The following is an 18,088-nucleotide window of genomic DNA, read 5'->3' on the forward strand; positions in this document are numbered from 1 at the left end:
AACGTCTGGTTATGTGGTCAATCTGCTTGTTCAAGGCAACATCAGTCTTTGTCGGATTTTTGCCTCCTCGCTTTCATCTATGAAATGCCAATAATTTTCTTACCTGGTCAGTCTAACCCCTTCACTTCAGAGACTCACATGCCAAAGACTCAAGAGGAGCAGCCCTTCGTTCACAGTCAACACACCCATCATGTCCGAAACAGTTGTCAACCGCACTACTTCAATCCGCCCAGATCATACCCGCTGGGAATGTAAAAGGACCCTGCAAGATGGTATGAGGTGCATTGCGAGAATGCCCATGTCGGTAACCACCTGCACTACATGCGAAAGGCAGCGAGATCGCAACTGTCTTGCACTCACTGATGAGGACTTTACTCTGGGGAGTCGAGTTAGAGAGGAGGATGGCCAGGAGCTTTGGTGTTATATTGTTGTGTCCAATGGGTATCATTCAGTACGTGAATAGATCTTTGCGATGGATCACAATTTGTAATTGACCAGTGAACCAAATATCAGCATACGTGGTGGGGTTTCGGATGGTGCATCCATTCACCATTGTGGGTGGTGTGAATATCTGGACAGAGGCTGTTCTTCACTTAAGCTCTGATCTCCCCTGTCAATACAACAGACACTCCAAGGCTTCTCGTATTCCCATTTCCTCACACCACCGGTTCGTGCCTGTCTTTCACAAGCTCTAAACTAGAATGCCTACAAACAACAAACAACCCAGGTCTCTTATCAGTCTACTACATCCATTATGCCGGAAAAGCCCACCATAATCGTCACAGATAAAATCAGGCCAGATCACACACAATGGCGTTGCAAGAGAGTTATCGACCAAAGGACGCGCAAAAGATGTGACAAGCTCCAACCTCTATCCCAAGTCAATTGCGCCAATGGTCATCATCGTATAGAAGGCGTCAAGGCAGTAAACAAAGGTAAAAATACAATCGGAGCTCTTGTATATATTCATAGTGGCGTAGACAAGTGGACATACACGCCGCTGTAGAAATACTCCTAGTCCCTATTCTTTATAGTCTAACGAAATCCCACATCAGGCTTAAGAATTGACTGAGAGCCTGGACTGTGACCCATGAAGACTGCGGTCGGCAATCGACTAGTGATTCGAACATTGAGTATATTATTTACTGCAACTTATGAGTGCGTACAGTAGGCGCCTCGTCTGGAGCTTCTGCAACTGATGAAGTAGTGTTGGTCGGTGAAACTCTACCTCTCTCCTCGTCTATAGATAGCTACTCCGAGACGTTGGTCATTCTCATTTCCTTCCCAATACCGACCCTTAAAAAGACATAAATCCAATATACAACCGACTATAACTCCTAGAACCTGGCTCAAATTAATATATCGGAAACCTTATTATGAACGTTACACATATAATCAAGCCGAAACACACGCATTGACGTTGCAAGAAGGTCATCAATCAGAAAACACGCAAACGATGCAATACTAGGCATCCCATGTCCCGAGTTATGTGCAATGTTTGCAATAATCACCGCAAGGTTGATACAGAGGCTGAGGATATCAGTGGAAATAAACTTGGAGTCCTTGTAACTTTCAGTAATAGTACAGAGTTGTGGTTATACACGTCATAGTATTTGGTTCAGGTACTTCGTTATTTCCTGCTTAGAGAAAATACAAATCAAATTGTAGGATTGACAGGACGCCTGATCTGTGACCCATAACTGAGACATTGTCCTTTGTATCGATGGATGTTACTCTATAATCTGTAGGGAGTGATAGAAGACGGCAACATGAATCAGTATAGCGACAACGCTGATGAGAAATAAGCATACTCCCGTTCTATAGAGACATGATCCCAGTGACATACCACGTATGTCGGCAAATACAGTAATACATACTAATGATACCTTTCACACCCCTAGCAAAATCCACATGATAGAATCCGCCGCCATGTTAACGGACGTCTCACTGGAGCACGATCCTCTCTTGCTCTATTTACATTGTACGGCCCAGTGATGTCAATCCCAGTTTGCTCGTACATCTCTCCTATGCCTTGAAGATGGATTTCTTCGCCCGCCAGATTCTCCAACTCTTTATTTATACACTTCTCCAGTGATATTTTAGCTACTTCATCGGGAGATGGAGTCTTGGGGGATAAGCCCGTAATGTTTGTGAACTGTTCGTAATTCACCACTTGCAGGTTCACTGTATAAGCTGGTTCATCGTACCATTCTCCGGAGGTCGGGTCCTGAATGATTTCATGGGAAATAAATCCCCCCGGAGCAATAGCCGTCGTGGGCTCAAGTGTTATCTTGTCGTCGACTGTATCCTGTTCCTCGATCAAATCATGAATAGTGCCGCCGCCGCCGCCTGCCAACCGAAGGACTAGTAAGACTATGCTTCCCTATACATGAATAGAATATGAGTCTCAAGTCATAAACACTCTGAATACCATCTTTATGGTATGAAGGTTATGTACGTACTCGTTGGAGTGAATACTCTGACCAATTTCTCCCTGTTTTGTCAGATGTAGGTTATCAACATGTATTGAGTCCAAACGTACCATCCTCAAGCTGTTTTCCACGGTAAATAAACCGCTGTTGGTCCTGTGGTATTTTTTTTGTATCATAAATGCGATCCTTGATATCATGAATTGTAGCATCACCGTCATTCATGTAAACCGCAAAAACCGACTTCTTCGTGACGATAGTGAAGTAAAATTGGCCTTCGAGACGACGTCTGCTCGTGGACACAGCATATGTCAGTATTTTGCGGGGGTGTAAAATGACACATACCTTTCAGGAAAGAATTCCATTCGAATTTTCAAATGCTGATCTTGACCTGTCATCTGGTGCTCAATCGAATATCTTGTAATGTCAGCTTCAGCTTTAACAACTTGGTCATGTACTTACCCCGACCTTTCGGACTCTAGCGCAACTAGCTGCCGAACTAATCCCTTCTTGACAAAAACGCCGTGTATCTCTAAGGAGGGACTGGGTGTAACGAAGTAGTCTTGAATCTCATCCGCGTCCTCGTGTCCTCCCCGCGGGTAGGAACAGATGTTCTGCCCTCCTACGAATATCATCACCTTGTACAGCGATTTGGAATGGATGGAAAACGCCAGTGCGGTCTGAGCTAAATGGATGAGGCGAAACATGATAAGTGATTGACCCGGGGCATGATTGAGAAAGAAGCACTAACATTCTGCAGGAAGATAGACTTCATCCTGACTAGGACTAGGATGAGAAGCAGTTTTGACAGCGAGGTAAGCATGGCATGAAGAGTCGAGATCAGGTTTCTCATAAATTTCCCGTCTTCGTATGTCAGCTGGGTCTGGCACCCTTCTGGAGTGATAGCATTCTATCCAAAGATCTCCATAGGGACCCTTTTCAGTTAAGATTTCTTTGGAGGAATATCCGATACCGGTCATCTCTGGACGGACTTTGCTATCGGGACATAAATATAACAAAGTTGAGATTGAGGCGCATGTTAAGAACACAATATCGGACTGGTGCTGGGGATCTTTAATCAACACCAATGGGTTAGGCAGAGATGCATGTCGCTTAGATAATCCATTAGGCACTGAGACTGCATGGCTGTCAGCTGACTATGCACCAGTATGGCATCGAATACGGACTGCCTACATGTAGATACAGGTATCAATTTCAGCTCAAGCCAGCCACAGAAAATCTAAGATTAAAATACATTGTTTCAACTAGACATACAACTTCGAATAGTGCCTCCGCGCTCCTGGTATACTCGGTGGAAAATGGCAGCGACATGCCTGCCGTGCCCGGACTGCGGGGACAGTCCCTTGTCAACTACAGGCAATATACTGGGCATCTTGACGTTTGCGCTCGGCCTCTTTTTATCAACAGTCGCATTTATGGTCGCGGTCCGCAGTGCAGAAACGGAGATTGACGATTTGATTGAAAACCTCGAGTCTACGGGTAGGTATATTGATCAAATGACAAGCTTCTTCGCAGCCATGGATCGTGAAGCCGACGAGGAGATAACGGGCATGGGGCTTCTGCCGTCCGATGCCATGGGATCAATCAGCAATACACAGACCAAGCTACTCAAAGAATTGAAGGTGACGAAGGAAACTATTTCTGAATTACCTACGCGAGTGGACTGGTGGTATAGGGCAAAAGACGTCAAGGCAAAGTTGTCTAAGTTGGATGGCGAAAGGCAGCACCTCCATAGCGTTCAGCTGGCGCTACTTGTAATGTAGGTTTATCTCTATGGATCAGTGAGCATGTCCCTTGGCTAATGGTGTTATGATAAAGGAAGATAAAGAACATAGAGGATGCTCAAAAGCTTGCCAGTTAAAGCAAGCAAGTCAAGGGTTGACTAACTGAGAATTTATATCTCTTGATCCCAAATGTCCCCATAACATCCTTTGGGGTTAAGTTGGCTCTAGTATATCCCGTCGGGAATGGGGTTTCTATTGAAGTTATCTCACTGAGAATAAGAGTCGATATAGCTGCTGAACTGGTTGTCACTCAGGTAGTCAAGCGTGTATTGACAGCGATGGGACAAAGACTTGGAAGTATTCTCGTGCAATTGAGGTTCACAAATGAGGAGTCATAGACTCTTAGTCAAGTTCTTATACATAGATCCAACTCTATTCAGTTACGGGATTGCACCTGACAAAGTAGCTGAATCAGAACCTATAGCTTGGCGACTTTGTCTGAATCGCCGGGTCAGGTGCGATGGGTCAGTGAGAGTGTTAGATCTGTGGTATCATCTAACAGACTGTGATTTACATCTAACTCCAGGCAAACCACCATCATATCTATAAAACAAACAGTATGTCTAACCCTCTCACCATTCATCAACATCACAGCATCCAACAACCTACTACAAGCTTCCTATTATACAGCAACTCCGACATCCCTCTACAACCTGTTCAACGCATATACTACTACCTACACCTCTTCACTATGTCATCAGCCTTGGTCAATAAGACTACTCACAAGGTTCGCAAAGACCACACCAAATGGGATTGTGACACATGCGACGAAATCAACATCATGAAAGACGAGATCTGCGTCAAATGCAATGAATCCCGACTGGGCCAGTCCCGGGCTCTCACGTACACCAAGTAACCAATTGGGAAGAATTGTGGACTAGATGACGAAAAAAGGGAAACTTGGGAATACTATCTTTTTACGAATGGAAATCATTAATGGGATTCATGATTTCGGGCTACATCAATGCGCAGGGGATGCGATTCTTGGTTCTTGGTTCTTGAGATGGAGAAACCTGATGTCCTTATGGCGGACATGGGTATAATGTTTAATGACTTTGACTACACTTCTCATAGGCTCATAACGACCTAATAAATTCCTTCTTTCATGGCCTGTTTCTTCTTGATCTATTTGTCTCTCCTGATGTTGGAAGGTGTATATAGCATTCATATACTCACTATTGAAGTATGGGTGCCGAGACAATCCTCCAAGGTGGTGTTCGGATGCACTGACTCACTCACTATCATTTTTCGGTGCTTTCTTTTGACTTAATTAATGCCAATCGTTTTCAATCTCAGTATTTTAGGTCATTTTAGGTCACTTGTCCTATAGTCATAGACAATTCTAACCCACGTACAGATCACAAGACTGATAATCACCATCATATCCTTAATCATTATCATCTACTCAGTACCAAATTACCATCCTCACTATCGTTTGATCTTTCTGAATCATTAAATGGGTGGAGCTTGTGGCATCAACATAAGATACAGTGACTTACACTCCACTCTAAGCAAACAAATTTCTGTGCCTATAAATAGGAGAGCATCTTTACTCTTTCTCCCACTTGACAATAACTCATCATAAAATAATCTACAAGTTTCCTCATAAATATAAATCTATCAACTCTTTACAGTTTCTTCGACAATTATATCTATAATGCCACCAAGCCAGGTCAAAAAGGTCACCGAAACTGTCCGTAGTGACCACACTCAATGGCAATGCAGCAGCTGTCAGACCCTTAACAGCATGACAGAAAAAATCTGCTCCAACTGCTCAAGATCACGAATAGGCCAGTCCTTGGCCGTAACGGCTAGCGGGGAAATAATTGGGGGAAATGCTGGAAATAATTCTGCAGGAAAGGAAGAGTGGTACTACAATGTTACTGTAAACGGTAATTAGGCACTGATTAGTCTAGTCGGTTGTGTACTATTGTTATACGCAAGAAGGAGATAAAGGCATGGAGAGTATTTGGTCCTCGATCCTTGCTTGGGGGGGAGGCGAGGTCCACATGTATGTTTCGGGCTACACCTCTCATGCTTATGATAACTTAATAAATTCTTTCTTCCAAGACTCGTTTCTTGTTGGTCTATGTGTCTATCTCCTGGTGTCTTGGGGGGGTTATGGAGCATACATGCAGACCACGGTCTGAGCCATGAGTACCGAGACAATCATCTGGTGTGATGTTCGACAGGCGGCTCTCTGAACAGCAATCAGTTCGTAGGTGATGCGCAAACTTACTACTGTTATACTATCCAGTGAACTCTTTCTGAATCGCGAAGCCTGGTACGGTTAGTGAGTGAATGTAATAATTCCGTGTCCCCAACGTAACAGACAGTAATGAACAGCAATTTACGTCTTGCTTGAATCAACCCGTTTTCTACGTCTATAAAATAAATTCCTCTCGTAACATTTCAACATCTAACTACATGAAAGAACCTACTATATACTAACATACAACTCAACTATATACCTTTTAAAGAACTAAATCTACACTCCAACACAATGCCCACAATGCTCAATGCCATCGGACCAGACTGCAGGGTTATAGAAACCACAGACATCCACCCCAACCACAGTCACTGGAAGTGCAAGAACTGCGGAGACAGACAAGCCCTGTTCGCCAGGAACTGCAGGGAATGTGGCACAGAAATATACAGGAATGCTTGGGTTGTTACAGACGGGGGACAGATATTTGGACAAATGCATCAAATGGACCATCTGGGTCGAGTGATTTGGCGATACGTGGTCAAACACGACGGTCATGTACCTGAGGAGACTGAACATTTTTGTGGTGAATGTTATAAGTGCATGTGGACGCGCAAATGGAATATCATATTGGGTTACGAGAAGCCTTGAGATTAATAAAGCATGGTGTGATATGGCTAGTGGGTAATAGAATAGTTGACCTCCTAAGCCTTAGGGTATAGAAATAAGTAGTCTAAGAAGTATAGTCTAAGTGTCATAAGCTGCCCTAATTATTTTATCTCTTATGCTCATAGCGGTCAATTTTGGTGACACTGGGTATCATTTGTAATGTCTTGTTCACTCACATAGAGTTATAGCAACGTAGCAGATTCTTTGTATTAATGGCCTTTTCTTTTTTACTCTTTTCGGCTTGAATTTCCATGTTGAATCATAATAATTAGATACGAGGGTCTATTACATACCGGTGCATGTGTCACTCTTGATCTGCCGATATAATCCTCCGAGGTTGTATTTTAGATGCGACGCTCAGTTAGTGGGGTGAATGTTGGTGGACATCCACTGAAGATCCAACACGATGCGCTAATCCCACTGTTTCCAGTGCCATGGTTCAACTCACTTAATGCCAGTCTTTGTCTCAACCTCATTCATCACTTGGTTTCACTACATCCCTACATCTCAACATGTCTATGTATACGTCAATTGCAACACCCATACAAAACTCATGATGATCATATGTTGTTCTGTTCATTCATCATCTCCACCCCCATTTAACCTTCAACCCCCAGCTTCTGCCCCACCCCCACGATGTGAGAATGCGGAGAAGGCACTACCCTTTAAGAATGAGACGAGAGTGACATTCATAGGCTCGCAATTAACAGAAACTCGCCAGTCTCGGTATACATCGGACCGAGCAACTCATGCCAAGCAAAGAACATCGGTAAAAGCTACCAAATCCCCGGTTACCAAGAGGATCCATGAACATCTAGCTGGGTTAAATAATAACCTCACTCTCGACCCCTCTCTCTTTCTCTCATTCACCTCTCAATTGACAAGTGTGATCATACACTGACAGTCACCCAAAATGCCTACTCACGTCCACTCCATCGCGTCGCAAGACGTCCACTCCCAAATCCAACAACTCATCCACGAACTCGTCAACATCAAAGACACAACCGGCGAATTCCTCATGACCCTCGCCGACGGCCAAATCATCGACACAAAAGGCTGGAACGACTGGGAATGGACCCACGGCATCGGTCTCTACGGCATCTGGAAGTACTACGAGATGACCGGCGAGGACAAGTACCTCCAGATTATCGAGGACTGGTTCAGCGCCCGCTTCAAAGAAGGCCACAAGGGCAAAAACATCAATACCATGGCTGTTTTTCTAACGCTCGCGTTTGTCTACGAAAAGACCAAAAACCCTACGTATCTTCCTTGGTTGGATGCGTGGGCGGAGTGGGCTATGCATGATCTCCCGCGTACCAAGTATGGTGGTTTTCAGCATATTACCTACCTCGACGTCAACGAGCAGCAGCTTTGGGACGACACCCTCATGATGACAGTCATGCCCCTCGCCAAAATCGGTTTAGTTCTCAACAGACCGCACTACGTCGCCGAAGCAAAGAAGCAGTTCCTGCTCCACGTCCAGTACCTCTTCGACACAAAGACAGGTCTATTCTTCCACGGCTGGACCTTTAAAGATGGCGGACACAACTTTGCCGATGCGCGCTGGGCAAGAGGAAACAGCTGGGTCACAATTGTCATCCCCGAATTTCTCGAATTGATCGGTCTTAACGATTCGGACCCCATCGGTTCACACCTCATCGCCACGCTAGACTCGCAATGCGCAGCGTTGGCAAAGACACAATGCGCAAACGGCTTATGGCGCACTCTTCTCGACGTCCCTGAAGAAGAGGGTTCGTACGTGGAAGCTAGCGCGACGGCAGGTTTCGCGTATGGTATTCTCAAGGCAGAGAGGAAGAGGTATATCGGAAAGGAGTACTCTGATGTAGCTGTGAAGGCGGTAAAGGCTGTGTTGGAGAATATTAGTCCAGAGGGAGAATTGCTGAATACTTCGTTTGGTACGGGTATGGGACATGATTTGCAGCATTACAAGGATATTCCCCGAACGAGTATGCCTTATGGACAGGCCATGGCCATGATGGCCTTGGTAGAGTTTTTGAGGGCGTATAATTAGTCACAACTCGAATGCAAAATAATTCACATCGCTCCGTTACACTCAATATAGTCTACCTAACTAGAGTGCAGTGCTAGCTTTAAACGTCCCCGTCAACTTCAAATCCCTCGAACTCTCTCCCACAGAAATCGTAAACTCCCCATCATCCGTGACCCTCCAATTCTGCTCTTCAACATCCCAATAGCTCAAGTCCCTCCTCGTCAACTCAAACTCAACAGTCTTGCTCTCACTCTTCTTAAGAGAAACTTTCTCGAATCCGCGCAAGACCCGAACAGGATGGTCCACCTTGGAGGTCTCAGGGTACGAAAGATACAATTGAGGCACAACTTTACCAGCTACAGAGCCGCTGTTGGTTACCACAACAGAGACAGTCACTACCGTCTTCCACAGGTCTGGATTGCCACCTTCTTCACCACCTGCTTGAGAGGGTGGTTGTTCAACGTCGTAGCCTTCGGGGTAAGGGTAGTCGCCCTGCTTAATATCGTCGGCGGAATCAATGTAGGGATAAATCCACTTCTTCAGCTTGCGGATGTTCTTGGGCCAGAGACCCTCCTTGACATCAGGGATCTTGTCGTCCAGTTTTGGTGGTTTCGCACTTGATGGCGAGACGCGCGAGGCTGGAAGTTGCGACACTGCGTCCTTGAGGGAGATCTTCAGATCTTTGTACTCAAAGGTAGTGTACGACAATCCATAGCCAAACTCATATCGGACATCGACATTGTACTTGTCAAAGTGTCGGTAGTCAATGTATAAACCCTCGTTAAAGTCTTGCTGCGGGATCACCCCGTTGGGCAGATACAACACCTGTCCGCCTTCACCATAATCAGCGAGAGACCTGCCAATTGTGTATGGCAGCTTTCCACTGGGACTCTCATCGCCAAACAGAATACTTGCAATCGCATTCCCACTTTCCTCGCCAGGCAAGTTCGCTGTCAACACAGCTTTGATGCGCGGGTGGTCAATCCAGCTCTCCATGACAACAGGTCCAACAGCGTGAATGACCACAATCGTCGTACCAGATCCGTCACCACAGTTTTCCGCGACTTTTGTGATGAGCGCGTCGCCTCCTTTCTGGAGAAAAAGATCGTTGCGATCGCCTCGAACGCTGCTCCATCCAATGTACCCTTCTCCTGCGTCAGAGTTGGCAAACACCAAACAGACGTCCTGTTCTTTGATCTTCTTGATGTCTTTGACCTTGTTGGACAGAAATTCGCTGACTTGAACCTTTTCTTTGTTGAAGTTCTTTCGTAGAGCTTCTACAGGAGTGATCAAGAAGGGAAAGTCGGCTGCACCACTACCCCAACCTGATCCTAGAGTACCGTCATTGCACCCTTGATCGGGGCAGAAATTGACTCCATTCCCAGGGCCAGCATCTTCACCAAAAATGCCAACCTTGATCTTTTCGTCCTTCTTTTCAGACTTGGAGTTGGCAAGGTCACCTTCTCGACTCAGAGGAAGTACCCCTTCATTCTTGAGCAGAACAGTCCCCTCGATGGCAATATGTCGAGCCAACTCGGCGTGATCCTCCTGCACGTTCACATAGTGATTCACGATCTGCTTCTCTTGAGGCGACGGACTTCCAGGTGCATAAACTCCCTTTTCCTCATACGTCCAAGATGAAAAGTTGGGACCTTTGTTCTCATCCTTGTCTTGGCCAAACTGGTAGAAAGACGCAACAATTCGAAGCGCCATGTCATTCAGTCGATCCACAGGCAAAGATCCGTTCAGGACAGCCTGCGTCAGACGCGGTCCCCAAATGGAATCACCGTCCTGCCATTTGAGTCCATCACCAGGCATACTCATGTCCAATCCCGCAAGAGCACTCGCAACACCAGATCTCTGCGCCAGCCAATCCGACATGACAAAACCCTGAAAGCCCATCTCATCTTTAAGAATACCATTGAGAAGCTTTGAGTTTTGACATGCGTAGGAATTATTGACCATGTTGTACGAGCACATGACACTCGCAACACCAGCCTTGACTGCGTTCTGGAATGGCCACCCGTAAATCTCATGCAGTGTTCTGTCGTCAATGTTGGACGAGATGGCATTAGGAAGACCCCATTCCCACGCCTGTCGGAAATGCTCTTGCTCATTTCCGATGAAATGCTTGATAGTCGCCATCACACCAGCATCTTGGATACCGCGAATCGTCTCTGCGCCTGCGATGCCTTGTAAGTACGGATCAGGACCAAATCCCTCCCAATTGCGCCCGCCCGCAGGAGCTCTTCCAAGAGGCCCGATAGCTGGACCGAGGATGACATTGACGCCTTTGCCTTTTGCTTCTTTTCCGTGGGCGTTTCCACGCTCGTACATGAGTTTCTTGTTAAACGTAGCGCCCACTGTAATTCCAGCTGGCCAAGCAGTCGCATTGTCGGCGAAGCGTATCCCGAGCGGTCCGTCCTGCAGGGCTAGAGCTGGGAAGCCAACGTTTGTCGCAGCGCCTGTGGTACCTACAGCCAAGCCCATACTCCAACCTGTTCCGGTGGTGATGTTGACTTTTTCTGCCAGTGTCATCTTGCCGACCAACTTTGCAGCCAATTCGTAACTCTTTTCCCAGTTCTTGGCCGTGCCGCCCTTGGGACTGGGATACCATGGTGGTGATTGTCCATCAGCAGGTGGTGTTTTAATCTTTTTCCAAGCAAAAGCGCCAATTGCCGATAGAAGAATCCAGCCTACTACGATGGTACCGATGATGGTCAAACAACATCGCTTCGTGCGCCATCGTCGGAAGGGTCCGGTTGGTCGCAATCGACGCTGAGAATTGACTGAAGCCTGGGATTGAGTGGTGGTGACATTCTTGTGGAGGTAATCAGTTGCGTCAATGTCTGATTCAGTGTCGCTGCCATGATCTGCTCCATTGAGGAGATTTTCCCTGCTGGGATCCATGATGTCAACGTGTTGAGGAGTTGTGATACATTGAAGGAAGAAGAAAGAAGAGATGTTCAGGCTGATTGTGCGGGTTGAGTTATGCAGCCACTGATGTTAGATAATCGTACAGCTAGCCAAGAAGGAGCTGCATACATTCCAGGATGCATGAATACCTGACGCTGTCCACAGGATTGTCCCTTGCTAGAACTCTCTCAGAAGGGGTTACAGGCGGTCAACCCCCCACGCCACAATAACTGGCTCGTAACCTTAACCTATAGCGTCCAAACTGTCGTCGCTGGAAGAGCTAATAGAACCAAACACTTAAATACAACCCAAGGAACAATCTTTAAATCTCATTAAAAAAATGACTTGTTTCTAATTTTAATTATACGTTAAACCGTACGCATTTCGCAATACAATCCCTAGTTAAGGATTCGTTTTGAATCTCTTCCTGGTAGCTCTATTTGAGATTGTCGTTTTCTGCTGTGCTGGGGAATAGAGCTTGTCTTCCTTGTGATCAAAAGCGGCAGCCGCAACTCGTTTTGTGCCGTACTTCCTACCGAGTAGGTGTCCTGAATAGATTTGTTCAAAACCATAGATATATTTTCCGCTTCGCCCGAGTTGAGAACTGTCGTATAGCTTTGATAAACGTTGGAACACATCGGAATTCTCGTGAGACATTGATCCGCGACATTTCCATCACTGGAAATCTCTTTTCGCAGCACCTCTCCCGTACCGTTCAGCTGTCTGATGGCTGAGATTTGCAGGCGTTCCCCTTGTTTATAAAAAGAAATGTCGCCAGAATCCAGTGTTTCGGGAGCTTTCTCGTAATTTCCGACTTCTGTCAGTTTACCTTTGCCTTGTTGAACATCGACTGTCTGACTATATTTTGATACAACTGAAGTAGTCGAGCATGATGACCAAGAACTACATCTTGCTCGGTATTTCTCAATATGCTTGGATATGTTGACGATTATCAAGCCTCGAGATTGTGTCTCTCCGTGAACATAATTCCCACACTGCGAGAATGCAAGGCCGTACAGTGGGGTTTGGTGTATCGTGATGGGACTCGACTCTGCGAGATGTCAGTATAAGCTTGCATTACGATACGTCATCTTTCTTAGGCACTTACTAACTGGGTCTTCAAAGAACCACAGTACAGTTACCGACATTTGGGAGATGACGAGCACCGGCTCTCTTGGATGGAATTTGAAGACATCTGGTCCCTGAAAGACTCTAGATCGAATTCTAGTTACTGCCTGGAAGTCGGGCTGTCTGTGGTCGTCGCTCATGTCTTTATATATAATGAACTCCCGAGAAACCCAGAGTACCAATGGCGCGAACTTGTCGGGGCCACGTAAAACCATCACGTACGCAGATGAAGGCGAGAACATGATGTGATACCAGTCGAAAGCGCATTGACAGTACACGGAATAAAGCGATGTAAGATGATGGTCCGAAGATGTACAGAATTGCGGTTCCACAGGCCTGGGGATATCGAGTTCTTGCAAATGGAAGTCTGGTGCCAAATAGCTTTCCGCCTGATCATTAGTTGTTGGTGGTACGATGGTGATGAGGCAATTTAAAACCGTTATTTGCCGGATGTTGGGAGAGAAGGCCACGGGGAATGCGAAAGCCTTGGGGTCCTTGGAACGAAATGCTTTCTCTAAAAGTCTTGACATCTGCAAAGACGGCAATTCGAGGGAAAGCTTGTGAATCGTGGACTGGGACCTCAAGACTTTCACTTCATACGACATTTGCCAGCCACTTGCTAGTTCGTCTGTCATGAACAACAGCCTGTCAACTTGAGGTTCCCTAGGCGTCATCTCTCGCTCAAAGGCACTAAAATATCGTCAGCGTCATCTCTGGATTCGGAAAACAAGTCATACGCTGATGGCCAGAGAGTGATTATTCCGATGTGTTGACCTTTGGAGCAACACTGCGATGCGACCAGTATAGGCTCGCCTCCTCCACTGTTTCTGAAGAGAGTCTCTGCATCTGGACTATTGAGATCAATCACCCGAGAGTCCTGCGTCTCGACCCAAAATCTCGATTGGCAAAAAGCAGGTATGCTTGGCTCCCAAATTTCACCCGGGTCATCGTGTAGGACATGGGCAAACTTGGCGTTGATGTTGTCGAGATCTTTACAGAACTGCAGTGTATCCTTCTGAAGGGACGGGTACGTGTCTGAAGACAATTGGCGGGACACGTTTGCCAGGTCATTTACACAGGGTTCTTCGCCGAACAACCAAGCGGCCTCTGTCCAAACTGTCACTGCATGCCTGTCCGACAAGAAAGCTGCTAGCATTTGCGACAATGTGTGCTTGGAGGGATCATGAATCGGATCTGCTGTACTAGAGCCAACCCCCCGTTCGCGGAGAGACATGCATGCGTGATAAGCCCAAAACTGCGTTGAGTAGAGAAGCAACGGGTGTCGGGTGGTTATCGTGGGCAGCGAGACTGATTGAGCGCCTGCTGGAACCAGTCTTTGTTTAGGAACATCGAAAAGGATGTATGAGAGGCATGTGGCGGCAAAGGCACCATGTACTCTGCCAGCGTCTATCCTAAAATTCTGGCCGTCGTTGGCATCGTCCATCGCATCCATGAAAAACTCAAGGACAGAGGTATGGATGAATCTCACAATTCCATCCTGTGAGACCTCTATCAGGGCTCCTGTCATGCGTATGAGTCGATCTCTTAGCCCGGCAATCTGGTTGGACTTGCGCGTTGCACGACCGATCTGAATCCCGAGAGCAATCTGTAACTCCGACACCGACAAGGCGCGGGCTGCTACACAAGTCCAATCGAAGATCATCTGAATCTTTCGACGTATGGATTTGTGACTGTACCATGTGTATAGCTTTTCCAGAATTCTTGCGTACAGCGCATCCAGCTCTGGAAACAGACTCATGTCGTTGAGGGCATCTAACCTTTCCTGTGGTGTTACCATTTCTGACTTGAGGTATTGAATCAGCAAATTTGCCCACAGAAACATGGACCGAGACTTTTTAGCGATAGATTGAACCACATTTTGCACGCTGTCGTCCAGTTCCAGCAGCCCGATTTGTACAAGGTTGTTGATCTCTGGTTCGAGATATGCTTCGATGTCTTGAAAGTTAGATCGCTCTGCTAACAGAATATTGCGGACAGAAGACTGAAAGCGCTTTTCAACATCCACACTTGGCCGACTAGCAAAGAATATCTTAATTGTTGAAGACTTGGATATCTCTTCAAGGTCTCCCAAAAAGCTGTCGAGATCCTGGCACTCGTCGAGGCCATCGAAGATGAGGCTCGAGTCCTGAATGTATTGCATGATTAGAATGAGAAGGTTTTTCAGTTCAACCAGCGATGCATTCGGCTCGCCTGTACCAGTCGAATCTTTCAGCAAGACGGCCAAGTCAATTAGTTCCGATTTGTCCTGATGTTGATACAGCAACTGAGTTACTATCGCCCGAAGCGCTGAGACACAGTCGTTCTGATTCGGCCGTTGTTTGTCGAAAAAGTAGTAGGCCATCGCAGTACAAACATCTTGACTGCTGCGTTGCCTCGTGATCATCTCTCGATGTTCTTGAATCACAACACCGCATAAAACTGATTTGCCGTAACCCGGTTTTGCTGGAGATGGAAATGAGGACAATGTTAATGGGGAATTTCAGAGGTGAGGATACTGACCTTGGATAGAAAGGATCCGAGGCCCCCCAGGCGCCTCAACTGGACCAGAGCTTTCTTGGTTTCCGCCGGATGGACTTATCCACCATTTGTACTGGGGATGCTGCAAGATCCAGGTGGAGGTGTTTGGAAAACGCTTCCGTTTGACCTCTTCAAACGGTGTCGTCCATGATTCAGCAGCAACCCATTGCTTAAGTCTGTCAATTCGAGTGCCTAAGCAGTGATTTTCTGTTAGCAATCGAGTAAACTGAGGATGATGTTCAATGCACTAACATTTCAGCTCAGATTGAATGTATTTGAACTGTTCGAAAGTCTGCTCGTGAAACTTGCGGAAGCTTTCATAGCTAGTTATGTCTGTACGGTCGTTGAGTAGTTTAAGCTCAGCGACTAGTACCTGTCTATGAGCAGAGACCTTTTGTCGAAAGTGCATAAAATGCTCGTCGAATGGCACCCAAAATACCTTAGCCATTCTCAAGGCTGATCGCCAGTGTCCTGTAGTCTTTGGGTTACACGTTATGGTTTTCCAAAAAGGTAGATTCTGGTTCACTCACCTTCACGAGTCTTTGTCGGGAACAACTCGCATACTTTACAGAATAAGTCTAATAGATCACAGTGAAGCACTGTCATGGCATCGATTAATCGCCATGGAGGTTCGTCCCTAGCTTTCTTCGACTGGCCAACTGCCTTTGCCTTGTCTATAGCCGTCAACACTATCATTCTGTCGAGCTCCAGATCTTGCGTGATGGTTTCAAGCATGTCGGTTAGTTTATTTAGGAATGAGGTGTAATTCTTGCATAACTAAAACCTGTTAGCTGATCATAACAAGGACAAGTACAGTATTCTAGGCTTGCAATACATGCCTTGAATATGAACTGAACGGTACCCCATACAAGGCCGCAGATCTCGGGTTTGACCTGCATGAAGCTTGTGATACACGCGGAATAAGGATCCAATACATCGGAGAGGCGACTAACGGCATTACAAAAGACTTCAACATTGCGTGGGACGCCAAGCCCTACGTTCTGATCAAGTCCTCTCATGTGCTCAAGAATGCCGCGTGCGCTATTGAATCGACGAACCTCGGTACGCAATTCAGGGCTGAAAGAGTTGATACATCTATTGACGGCCCGCTGAAATGTATCATGGACATGTTGTGTCAGATTGTCTGGTGTCGGGCGGGGACTTGGGCCGTCCAAGTCTGCCATTTTGAGCGATTGTTGCGGCGTAAACAACCGGCCATTCACGTTTTGGTAGAACTGAAATCTTTTCTTTATTAACGGCTGATAATGGACGGTATTTATGAATGGGAAGGGTCATAGCATGACATTGTGTGGGTGATATAGTGGTTGTTCTCAGCCCCAAGGCGTACTCACTGTCGGCAGCCTTGCAAAGGGCCTTGGTCAGTGTTTGTGTCACAGCCTCAGAGATAATGTCTACGTCAACAACCAAGCCAATCAAAGGACAGCACGTCGGATCATTGATCAATCACAATGGATAGCAGGCAACCATACCTACCCACCCAGGCTATGGTCTTCTGTGATGGCGGCTAGGGAGCCTGTCACTAATCAGCTTTGTATATACTTCAAACAGAGGCTCCGGGCGGAGGGCAGACATATAAAGCGGCTTCATTCGGCCATCATATTGTGGTCTTTGGTCTCTAGGTATGGACTCGGGTTTCACCCCTTTGATAGCAATTGGTGCGTTAGCAAGAGCTCAACGCAGGCTGTATCTGATGAGCTCGCTTTCTATCCGCACGCCTGCGTTATCCCAAAATTTACCAAATACATCATGCTACTGGCTCTCATGTCTGCCACGTATCCCGCGATGGAGAGACACGGCTTCAGTATTGTCGAACGTGAGACGGGATCATGAGTTGAGTAGAGCGGCTGGTAATGTCAGACACATACTGTGATGGTGACAGTTTTGAGCTTGTCGGTAAGAATTCAGTAGGGTTTTCAACCTTCTCTATGAGTTCCCAGGCAATTTCATGAGTTTTGCCCCGCCTCTGTGGTGTTATCAGACATGCTTATCGATTGTTGACGAGACTTCAGGCGTTATGTTTGACTGAGTGAGGACAGCGAGAACAATGAGATAGAATGATAGAGAACTGAATAAAGGAGTACGCAATCACCGACTATATATTTTCTATGATATCAAGAGTAAAAACATCCTCAGTATCGATACAGTGGCAGAAAGTGCATCTCACCAGATCCCATATATTCCTTCTGGATCAGGGACTTGATCGAGAATTCCACCACCGGGAAGTCAATTCCGCGAAGCACTATACGAGCGCTTGCTAGGTACATAAATATAGACATTTTAAAATACCTTGGATCATAGGTACCTAACTACCTGATTGAAACATGACAGCGTGCGTAAGTGTCGGATACGCCGTGATACTTACAGA

The 18,088-nt window shown here is 46.3% G+C and overlaps 7 protein-coding genes across 7 annotated transcripts; 3 read left to right on the top strand and 4 right to left on the bottom strand.

The window, feature by feature from the left end:
* Positions 1-1,641: 1,641 nt before the first annotated feature.
* Positions 1,642-3,136, bottom strand: FPSE_06903 (uncharacterized protein; the record flags this gene model as incomplete). Its single annotated transcript, XM_009260021.1, has 7 exons — positions 1,642-1,742; positions 1,847-1,876; positions 1,942-2,383; positions 2,463-2,494; positions 2,543-2,718; positions 2,775-2,846; positions 2,892-3,136. The coding sequence occupies 7 exons, from the start codon at positions 3,134-3,136 to the stop codon at positions 1,642-1,644; spliced, it is 1,098 nt and encodes a 365-aa protein (XP_009258296.1).
* Positions 3,137-3,649: 513 nt separating this feature from the next.
* FPSE_06904 (uncharacterized protein) lies at positions 3,650-3,822 on the bottom strand (the record flags this gene model as incomplete). Its single annotated transcript, XM_009260022.1, has 2 exons — positions 3,650-3,669; positions 3,705-3,822. 2 exons carry the CDS (start codon positions 3,820-3,822, stop codon positions 3,650-3,652), a joined length of 138 nt encoding a protein of 45 aa, XP_009258297.1.
* Positions 3,823-4,925: 1,103 nt separating this feature from the next.
* FPSE_06905 (uncharacterized protein) lies at positions 4,926-5,316 on the top strand (the record flags this gene model as incomplete). The annotated part of the gene is made up of 3 exons (XM_009260023.1): positions 4,926-5,086; positions 5,207-5,271; positions 5,309-5,316. 3 exons carry the CDS (start codon positions 4,926-4,928, stop codon positions 5,314-5,316), a joined length of 234 nt encoding a protein of 77 aa, XP_009258298.1.
* Positions 5,317-5,891: 575 nt separating this feature from the next.
* FPSE_06906 (uncharacterized protein) lies at positions 5,892-7,091 on the top strand (the record flags this gene model as incomplete). The annotated part of the gene is made up of 4 exons (XM_009260024.1): positions 5,892-6,126; positions 6,179-6,245; positions 6,492-6,523; positions 6,715-7,091. 4 exons carry the CDS (start codon positions 5,892-5,894, stop codon positions 7,089-7,091), a joined length of 711 nt encoding a protein of 236 aa, XP_009258299.1.
* A 931-nt stretch (positions 7,092-8,022) lies between these two features.
* On the top strand, positions 8,023-9,141 carry FPSE_06907 (uncharacterized protein; the record flags this gene model as incomplete). Its single annotated transcript, XM_009260025.1, has 1 exon — positions 8,023-9,141. The coding sequence occupies one exon, from the start codon at positions 8,023-8,025 to the stop codon at positions 9,139-9,141; it is 1,119 nt and encodes a 372-aa protein (XP_009258300.1).
* A 60-nt stretch (positions 9,142-9,201) lies between these two features.
* FPSE_06908 (uncharacterized protein) lies at positions 9,202-12,030 on the bottom strand (the record flags this gene model as incomplete). Its single annotated transcript, XM_009260026.1, has 1 exon — positions 9,202-12,030. One exon carries the CDS (start codon positions 12,028-12,030, stop codon positions 9,202-9,204), a length of 2,829 nt encoding a protein of 942 aa, XP_009258301.1.
* A 404-nt stretch (positions 12,031-12,434) lies between these two features.
* FPSE_06909 (uncharacterized protein) lies at positions 12,435-16,886 on the bottom strand (the record flags this gene model as incomplete). Its single annotated transcript, XM_009260027.1, has 7 exons — positions 12,435-13,087; positions 13,145-13,854; positions 13,902-15,627; positions 15,685-15,894; positions 15,955-16,173; positions 16,233-16,479; positions 16,572-16,886. 7 exons carry the CDS (start codon positions 16,884-16,886, stop codon positions 12,435-12,437), a joined length of 4,080 nt encoding a protein of 1,359 aa, XP_009258302.1.
* Positions 16,887-18,088: the final 1,202 nt, after the last annotated feature.

This window comes from Fusarium pseudograminearum, chromosome 1 (assembly GCF_000303195.2).
Source record: "Fusarium pseudograminearum CS3096 chromosome 1, whole genome shotgun sequence".
NCBI classification, from domain to species: Eukaryota; Fungi; Ascomycota; class Sordariomycetes; order Hypocreales; family Nectriaceae; genus Fusarium; species Fusarium pseudograminearum.